Genomic DNA, 10,050 nt, shown 5'->3' with positions numbered 1-10,050 from the left:
GTGTCAGTCATATACAGTAAGAGGTGCACCAATACCAAATATTCTTAAAATATTAGCTATAGTTCCAGAAAATATGTGCCACTACTCTTGTAGACCTTTAAAATGAAGACAAAGTCATAAGACAAAGGCATGCTTTGTTATTGCTGCTCATGTTGTGTTGCTACCATGTTGTTGGCATGTTGTGTTGCTACCATGCTGTGTTGTCATGTGTTGCTGTATGCTATGTTGTTTTATTAGGTCTCTCTTTATGTAGTGTTGTCTCTTTTGTCATGATGTGTGTTTTGTCCTATATTTATATTTTATTTAAAAAAATGTTTATCCTAGCCCCTGTCCTTTTGCCTTTTGGTAGGCCATCATTGTAATACCGAATGTGTTCTTAACTGACTTGCCTAACTGACAAGGACACACATGTTGAATAAGCATCCCTCTTTATTTCAGCATTAATCTAATGCATATTATTTTGAATACAACACAGCCTCTATTACTGGGAAAATGTTGACTGACTACTACCAATTTCTCTACAAAGAGCAAGTAGGGTCAGGTGTGACTGATAATTAAAAACGTGTACAGTGATATAATTTGATTGGTTGTAAATGCAGAATCTCTTTTACTCAATTCAAGGCATTTTTTGTATGACCTCAATATGTGCAAAACGATTCAGTGCTATTAGTACAGTTGCAAAAATAAAATGTTTGTGTACATTTTTGTCCGTATGTGCAACATAGTATTGATGCATGCATCTTATTCAGCACTCTTCCTGTCCTCTGCTCCTTCACTCAATGTCATTTGAGTTTCCTGGGGAATGGGTCATTTTGACTTCAATATCTGTGGATGAAAAATAAAATGAGCCATGAGTTAAAAGATTGCACAAAGCAAAACAATTCAACACAATCCTTGTTTGTAGAGGTTGTATAACATTAATCGAGCAACAGATACCTGGGCATGGTCCACTTTCAAACACAATGTCATCGATGGCTATGTCACTCCTTATTGAGGAACCCCTGATGGCCTCAAAAACAACCTAGAACAATAGGAGAAAAAGGACAACAAATGTAATGCTCAGTAAAGAAAGTATTTAGCCTGAGCACATGTGAATAAGACTGGGTGCTTTAATTCTTCAAATCGTTGCCTGAATATATTGTTGTAATTTGGGGGTGGTGTGTGGAGGAGAAGTGACGTTTTTCACCACTTGCCTGATGCTGTTGGTCACTCTGGTATTCCACAGTTGCTTTCAGCCAGGTGATGCTCTGCTCTCCAGTGTGTTTCCATAGCAACACATCCTTTCCATCCTGTCTCAGATGGATGCTAAGCTCACCTGTGCCTGAGCCGTACATCTGGTAGAAGAAACGTAGGCACTGAGGACCACTGGACCCCCTCAGAGGACTGGAGAGTAACCGGGCATTCTGACCAGGCAGCATGTTAGATGCCTCAATGTGCATGTAGTACCCTAACAGAGTTTCACAGGGTCAAATTCCAACTATCACAGTATAACATGGAAACAGACTACAATGTCACAATTACTCTTTTTAAGGAATGTTATAGGGCATTGGATACTCACCGACTCCTGTGGTGTGATCCCCCTTCGGCCCGGTGTAGGAGGTAGGGGTAGGTCCTCTCACCAGTACCCAGTCACCCTTATCATCCTCCTTGTCTTGAATATACCCACAGTGACCCATCTCAAAGTTACAATGCCCAGGGACAGACAGGAGTAAACCTGCAGATGGACACCCAAAATGACTCTCAAGGGACAATGTGTTTATCATAGAGACACTATAACTCCCAGAGATCCTGTGGGCATCAGTGAGGATGAAGTTACCTGCTGTAAGATCACAGTCCCCGAGGCTCACACTGATGTCATCCAGAGCAACTGAACCACAGTCCCAGAAGTTTGTACATGTGCTGACAAACACCACCTGGACAGCAGGAGCAATTAGCAAACTTTTTGCAGGAGCAAAGCCTTCAACAACATACATTCTCAGAGGATATAGCTTCTGAAAAAATTTAACTGCATAATGCATTTGCAGACAGAGTTACACCTATTTACAGTAATTAACTGTGATAGGGTAATGTTTAGATTTTGAACAAATAATGCTTGTTTTATCAGGGCAAAAGAGTTTACAAAGAAAATCCAGTGAGGAGAATCTCTGACTACTGACTTCGGCATCCTGTTTCATTTTATGTCAAACGTATTAAACCTGGTCGTCTAACTGCTGCTGCTTACAAAGCTGGAGCCAAACCAAAGGACTGAGAATTAAAAAGATATGTCAAAGATATGAGCTATGTAAGGCTGAACAAACTTCAAAGCCCCCAACACAACAGTTTCAGTTACATATAAAACATTATAGGCAGGGCATACACAGGATATCAATTGTGACGAGGAAGGAAAACAACTGACGAACTAAAGAGGGAATTAACCCTCTACTGGAGTTACTTAACCCTCTACTGGGGTTACTTAACCCTCTACTGGGGTTACTTAACCCTCTACTGGGGTTACTTAACCCTCTACTGGGGTTGCTTAACCCTCTATGGCACATCATTGCCATCAGGCATTATTTTGAAATTCATGACAATATGTGATATCATGTCTCCAAAAGTTCCAATGAGATGCAGAAGTTGGTATGATGTATGAATTGGGGCAGGGGCCTTCTTTCAGGAAGCAGAGCGATGTGAGTGCATGGTGTGAGCAATGCATTTATTTCATTATTTTGCATGTTTAAATAGAGAGAACTTGACAATAAAAAATATGTCCTTGTGTAGGGACCTCTAAATGATGCTAATTTAGAGGTCCCTACACAAGGACATATGTTTTATTGTCATATGCTATTTGATAGTTTTTGAACATACTGATATTCACAGGCAATGGACACATTCTATCAGTGAAAGTAGGGGGGGGGGGGGGGGGGGTTATATATTTTTTAAACCAAAATGTGTGCATTAGAGGGTTAATATATTTTAATACATTTTACCTTTGCAGCCTGTGGACTCTGGAAGGTGATGTCCGTTGCTATCCAGACACCTCTGGACTTGTCGTTCTGGGTCCATATCCTGTCCTGTATGATTCCACTCTGACCCTGAAGGTAAACGGTGAGCGCCTGGTCTGTCTGTAGGAATCCACGGAGAGAGTAGTGGAACCTCAGACAGTACTTCATGTTGCCGGGCAGAGGAGGCCCGAGCAGGCGGCTAATATAGCCAGCACGTGGACTCAGCCGAGAGTGAGCTAGAAGAAAGGACCCTGTGGGGAGAGAAAGAACTCTTAATATTGTCTTTGGCAGCTCTGTTTCCTGTCTATCGTTTTGCCATGGAACATTTTCACTTTGCACCAGGCACTGGTCTTTCTGACACTTAAAACGCTTCAGGTTTTTACCAAAGTCAAATTGAATGCATTGCAAATGGTCAGCAGGAGCAGCTAGAGAAACAATCTGTTGTTTACTCATTGCTTCTTGTATCTTTGTGTGATCTTTGTGTGATCAACATTGTATAATTTCTGACCTGCCCCTGTTGTGTGGTCCCCAGTCCTGTAGATGTTGGGCTTGACTGACACTCTCTTCCATGGGGATCTTTCCATCTGATCCTGGGTGTAGTGGCAGAAACCCACCTCAAAGTCACAGTTGGCGATGGAGGGATCAAATGTTGGCTCTGTAGCACAGATGGGACACATTAGGACGCTGCAGCCAAATACTCTTTAACATAATGCTTTTCTCCTCTTTTACCTTTCAACTCCATTCATATCAGTCATGAGAGTTAATGTAAAGTCAAATGTAAATCTACTGTGTGATGGAAACAGGAGGAGAGAGACCAAACAGACCCACCTGTCTCTGCACTACAGAACTCAGGAGAGAAGGCGATATCATCGAGTGCCACGTGACCCCCTCTGGGGCTGTTGAAGGTGACTTCAAACACCACCTGTAGAGAGCCGGTGTACACATACAATCACACTCATCGAACATCCGCAGATCAGGCAAACACATGAAGAAGTGAACATGCTGCTCACTGTACTCAGTATTCAATCAGAATGTAAATCCAATGTGCACTCCTTGTGAAAACATCTGCACCCCACTGACCTGCAGAGGGAAAGGGGCCTTGATGTCCACCTGCACAGGTATCCACTCCAAGGTGGTAGCAGTCCAGTCATTAAGGCTCTGGTCCTCTGGGTCTGCTCTCCACAGCTCCTGGTACTGGCCTGCCTGGTCCCTGGTGTAGACAGAGAACAGGTTCCCTCGCTCCTCACCCCGCTGGTACTGGAAGCTTAGGCAGCCCGACATGGGCACCGTTGTCATAGCGGACACCAGTTTGGCTACCTCCTGGAATGTCTTGGCGTGCACAGAATCCACATACATGTAGTGACCTGGGAGGGCAATGGCAGCTTTGATTTTCAACTTGAAGCCATTATGGATGATACCAACCAAACTCCCTAGATTCTATTGTCCATTGTACTACCTCAAGCTACAATATTTTGGCATTCTGCTGCCATATGAAAAAAAATATATATATATTGTGAACTTAGCAGGAGGCCAGTTGAGTGTCCCCTGCTGAACGTACGAAATGCCCTTGTTCTGTTGAGTGTTAATACTTTATTGAGTTATTTGTTTTGGTTCTTGTTCATTTTGACTGTGTCATTTGCTTGTGGCCTGTGTTGAGCAGTGGTATATTCTTTTTGAGTGTTGAGCTGCGATATCTGCTATACATCTACTAGCATTTAAATGTGTGAGTTGCTAAGGCTTCACCTGCTCCGTTGTGCGTGTGGACGTAAGGTATGTTGCTCTGAGTGTCCCGGGCAGCTCCTCCTCCCCTGTACCAGTTGACATTGGTGTTCCACTGGTTTCTGTAGCCACAAAGGTGCGACTCCTCGTAGTCACACTCTTGAGACAACAGGACAGTAAACCATTAATACAACGCTTCCCTGTGAGGAAGCGGACCGAGGGGCCTCTCTCATTAAAACCTTCTTGTTATATTTTATTATAGTAAATAGAGCAAGTTAAACAGGCAGATGATAAAAGGAGTAAAAGAGGAAAGCACATACATTATATATCATTAACATTTCATATACACTAGATCAAATATAAATGTGACTATTGTAATGTTATTGTCACATAATGAACATGTTTTGTTGGATGAAAAGTGATACGGAATCAGTCATTGTGTTGTCATTGCGCACGCGCGTGTGTGTGCATTCATGCGTACCTGTGTGTTTGTGCATGATATCAGTCACTTTCAAAGTCTTACAAATCTCAAGGGTATATGATATGGGTGTGACTCACTGACCTAAGCAGTATCCAGGGTTGATGCGTATCTCAAAGATGGCCACACTACTACCTTTGCTCTCACCAGGTCTGCCGTCAATGGCAATCTGATGGGAAACAGATGTTCAGTAATAGCCCTCAATAGGTAATGAATGAGGAGGGGATATGGAGGTATTGGACAGTATGTCTGTGCCCCATTATGTTGGGTGGGAATGTACGACATATAGACTATACCACCATAGGCTAATGGTACAGTTCCCAGCTCCCAGGTGAGTGTTGCTAAGGCAGGTCCCCCCAGGCAGGTTGAAGGTCAAGTGCATGGTTAGTTACTGTAATGCTCGTGCCTGACTGCCTGTGTGCAGTGCATGTTTCTATCATGCTCCCTTATTTCTATCAAACCAGTCAGGTTGAGTGCAGCAGGAAGCACCATTAAGATGTCACATGCAAAACATAGCAGCAGTTATCAGACCAGACCTGAGATTGAGCAGCAGATACAGTACATGCATGTAATTTCATGTTTGGACTTATCAATGTTTATCTTTTGGGGGGGTCTTTAGAATATTTTCCAGGCCACATTCCTCCACCTAAGTATGGCAGTGTTTATATTAGCCCATACATTTTAACAGTGTGTATGTGCCTCCCATGTTCCTGAGGGTGTGTTGTTTACCCTGTACGGCTCGGTGCTGTTCTGGAGGTCAATGCTGGAGATGAGCCAGCTGTCGGAGGCCGTCTGGGTGCTCCACAGGGCCCGGTCGAAGCTCTCGCCCTCTCTGCGCTGTTGGACCTGTAGAAAGCCCGACCCGGAAAGTTGGTACACCAGCCTCAGACAGCTCCAGTCCTCCTGCTCCATGGATGGGCCCAGCAGAACTGCCCTGCCCTCCCCCTCTGACCTCTCCTCTCCCTCCGACCTCTCATCCTGCCCATCCTGGTCCTCTAGGCCTGGGTCCACTGAGATGAAAGACCCTGAGAACAGAGAAACAGTTTGAATAGAGGTTCTATGAAAAGAGCAAGAGAGGAAGAGAGTATAACAGGACCTACTTAATCCATTGTCATTAGGCTTTTTTTCTAAGGATGCCTAGGGTGACAGTGGCAGGGAAGGATGGATGAAAAAGGAAGAGAGGAAACAGATGATGAAGATGAAGGAGGGTGGACGGTCTGCCACAACAGGACACAAGTAATAGACAAAAACAGGAAGAGACACATTCTTCTTACAGTTTAAATATAGTAGTCCCCGTCTTAAGGCAAACATAATGATTACATATAGTAGTTGTCATAAAAAATCAAATCTGCATTCTTATGTGTCCTTTGATCATTCTGGGATATAATAGTACTACTAAGTACCAAATCTGAGAGCGTTGAATGCCTAAATCTGTTATTTCACTGTTTCCAGATGTGTGCTGGAAACACAGTCCAGATGGCTCTCTCTCCCCACTTTCTCTCCATCAGAGCAACAACTGCATAAACCACATCAACAAGTACAACAACTAGTACAGCTAGGCCTACCACAGACACCACTACAGACACTACTACAGACACTACTACAGACACTACTACAGGCACTACTACAGACACTACTACAGGCACTACTACAGACACTACTACAGACACTACCACATATACTACTGCAGACACTACTACAGACACCACTACAGACACTACTACAGACACTACTACAGACACTACCACAGACACTACCACATATACTACTACAGACACTACCACAGACACTACCACATATACTACCACAGACACCACTACAGACACTACTACAGACACTACTACAGACACTACTACAGGCACTACTACAGACACTACTACAGACACTACCACATATACTACTGCAGACACTACTACAGACACCACTACAGACACTACTACAGACACTACTACAGACACTACCACATATACTACCACAGACACCACTACAGACACTACTACAGACACTACTACAGACACTACTACAGGCACTACTACAGGCACTACTACAGACACTACTACAGGCACTACTACAGACACTACTACAGACACTACCACATATACTACTGCAGACACTACTACAGACACCACTACAGACACTACTACAGACACTACTACAGACACTACCACAGACACTACCACATATACTACCACAGACACCACTACAGACACTACTACAGACACTACTACAGACACTAGTACAGGCACTACTACAGACACTACTACAGACACTACTACAGACACTACCACATACACTACCACAGACACTACCACATATACTACTACAGACACTACTACAGACACTACCACATACACTACCACAGACACTACCACATATACTACTGCAGACACTACTACAGACACCACTACAGACACTACTACAGACACTACTACAGACACTACCACAGACACTACCACATATACTACTGCAGACACTACTACAGACACCACTACAGACACTACTACAGACACTACCACAGACACAACTACAGACACTACCACAGACACCACTACAGACACCACCACAGACACTACTACAGACACTACCACAGACACCACTAAAGACACTACTACAGACACTACCACAGACACTACCACAGACACTACTAGAAACTTAAAATCCTTGTAATAAGCCCCTATCATCTCTGCTGTATAGAAGAGAGGACAGTCTTCTCATGTTTTCAATAAGCAACAAGTTGCCATATATTTCAAGCACTTTAAGGGGGATAACCCACAGGGCACATGCTGGTTGAATCAACGTAGTTTCCATGTAATTTCAATCAAATTTAGTTGAACCAATGTGGAATAGACGTTGAATTGATGTCTGTGTGCAGTGGGAAGCTACTGTATTATAGGCACTTGTCAGTGTTATTAAAGGGGATAGTCTTCAACCTTTTTCAAAGTCTCCTACCATCTTTGTTGAGCGTCCAGCTTAAAAAGTTTGGGTCTGACGTGTATCCACAGGTGCTGGACTCAAAGCTACAGGAGCCTGGCAAATGCTGGATCTGGGCTTGGACTGTGGCTGGAAGAAGAGAGAAGATGGATGAATCATACAGACACTAAAACAAGCACCACTGCATGTATAAAAACATGCACATATTCACTGTAGATTTGTTTTCTATACTCACCAAACAGGGTGAAGAGGTAGAATGGAAGCATTGCAGTCTTAAATTTTAAAAAAAATCCAAAAACAGGAGACAAGCGGAAGTACCTTCAAACTAATGCACGAGCGATTGTGTGTCCCAACCAAAATCAAAGCCAGCTCGAGGTCCACACTGTCAGTATTTCTCTGTCTGGTCCTGTGTGTCTGTGTCTGTGTCTGTCAATCAATATCAATATCTCAAGCTCACAAACTGCCAGCACACTGTACAGTCTCAGATAAGAAGACTCTGTCCAGACAGCAGTGCTGTGAGGAGGAGAGAGAGAGGGAGGGAAGGAAGGAGGGAGACTCTGGTAATAATCTGAACCAGACTCTTACAGAGCTCCAGAACTCTCTCTCACTTCCCTCACCTCAGATTCCCCAAGATTTTGTCTTCATTTACATTGTGGGAAGGAGCCTTTGAGGTATACTGCTTTTGTATTTATACTGAACAAAAACATAAATGCAACACTTTCAAAGATTTTACTTTTACAATTCATAGAAACAAATCAATCAATTTAAATAAATTCATTAGGCCCTAATCTATTGATTTCACATGACTGGGCAGGAGCGCAGAAATGGGTGGGCCTGGGAGGTCATAGGCCCACCCACTTGGGAGCCAGGCCCAGCCAATAACAATGTGTTTTTCCCCACAAAAGTGCTTTATCACAGACAGAAATACTCCTCAGCACCACCCCTCCTCAGAGGATCCCGCAGGCGAAGAAGCCGGATGTGGAGATCCTGAGCTGGCATGGTTACACGTGGTCTGTGGTTGTGAGGCCGGGTGGATGTTCTGGCAAATTCTCTAAAACGATGTTGCAGGCGGCTTATTGTAGAGAAATTAACATTTAATTCTCTGGCAACAGCTCTGTTGGACATTCCTGCAGTCAGCATGCCAGTTGCATGTTCCCTCAAGATTTGAGACATCTGTGGCATTGTGTTGTGTCAAAAATGCACATTTTAGTGTGGCCTATTATTGTCCCAAGCACAAGGTGCACATGTGCAATTATCATGCTGTTTAATCAGCTTCTTGATATGCCACACCTGTCAGGTGGCTGGATTATCTTGGCAAAGGAGAAATGTAAACAAATGTGTGCACCACATTTGAGAGAAATAAGCTTTTTGTGTGAATGGAACATTTCTGGGATCTTTTATTTCAGCTCATGAAACTTTACATGTTGCGTTTATATTTTTGTTCAGTATAATGGCAATTCTTTTTATTTTCTATTTTTTATTTGTGTCTAATAATGCTGGTCATCACTGCAATTGTATTGATGAATAACAAAAAATCGGTGTGTTTACCCCAGGGTATTTCTTGACCAGTCAGTCCCCAAGTAACCTGGACTCCAGCTGTTCTTGGCTGGGTTCTCCAGAACGTTAATCACTGGCTCTCAGTTCACAAGAATATGATGTTCAGTTATGGCTCGCAACTTGTCTACAGGAAACAAAATAATAATAATACAAAACACAAAAAATGTCAGCAAGTAAGACATGCTACCAATAAAAGCTGAAACGTTTGTAAGCTGCAATTCCTTTTGCCTGGCCGGTCTGTGATGCATGTTGTAGGTTTGTGTACATGTCCATGACATGCAAAAATGAACATCACGAACTAGACCTTAATTCCTTGCTGTTAAAACACACACACACACACACACGGAAACTTTGTAGCTGAAAAAGTGGCCTGATTGGAAGGAA

The 10,050-nt window shown here is 43.2% G+C and overlaps 1 protein-coding gene across 1 annotated transcript; it reads right to left on the bottom strand.

Annotated features, from left to right (window-relative positions):
* Positions 1 to 411: 411 nt before the first annotated feature.
* LOC110523556 (MAM domain-containing protein 2) lies at positions 412 to 8,939 on the bottom strand. The gene is made up of 14 exons (XM_021602354.3): positions 8,345 to 8,939; positions 8,128 to 8,238; positions 5,908 to 6,203; positions 5,263 to 5,347; positions 4,725 to 4,859; positions 4,062 to 4,345; positions 3,810 to 3,903; positions 3,490 to 3,636; positions 2,967 to 3,232; positions 1,817 to 1,913; positions 1,559 to 1,714; positions 1,194 to 1,447; positions 937 to 1,021; positions 412 to 825 (listed from the first exon to the last, which is right to left on the bottom strand). Exons 1-14 carry the CDS (start codon positions 8,373 to 8,375, stop codon positions 773 to 775), a joined length of 2,094 nt encoding a protein of 697 aa, XP_021458029.2. The 5' UTR covers positions 8,376 to 8,939; the 3' UTR covers positions 412 to 772.
* Positions 8,940 to 10,050: the final 1,111 nt, after the last annotated feature.

Source organism: Oncorhynchus mykiss, chromosome 5, assembly GCF_057628025.1.
Source record: "Oncorhynchus mykiss isolate SJ-2025 chromosome 5, ASM5762802v1, whole genome shotgun sequence".
NCBI classification, from domain to species: domain Eukaryota; kingdom Metazoa; phylum Chordata; class Actinopteri; order Salmoniformes; family Salmonidae; genus Oncorhynchus; species Oncorhynchus mykiss.
This window is presented reverse-complemented; position numbering and strand designations above follow the sequence as displayed.

Bases quoted from the DNA above. Each gene is read 5' to 3' on its own strand.
- LOC110523556 (XM_021602354.3), bottom strand. From the start codon at position 8,375: ATGCTTCCATTCTACCTCTTCACCCTGTTTG. The intron at 4,860-5,262 runs GTCAGTGAGTCA...TGTTGTCTCAAG, and splicing joins CAACCCTGGATACTGCTTAG to AGTGTGACTACGAGGAGTCG. The intron at 826-936 runs GTATCTGTTGCT...TTTCATCCACAG, and splicing joins TGAAAGTGGACCATGCCCAG to ATATTGAAGTCAAAATGACC.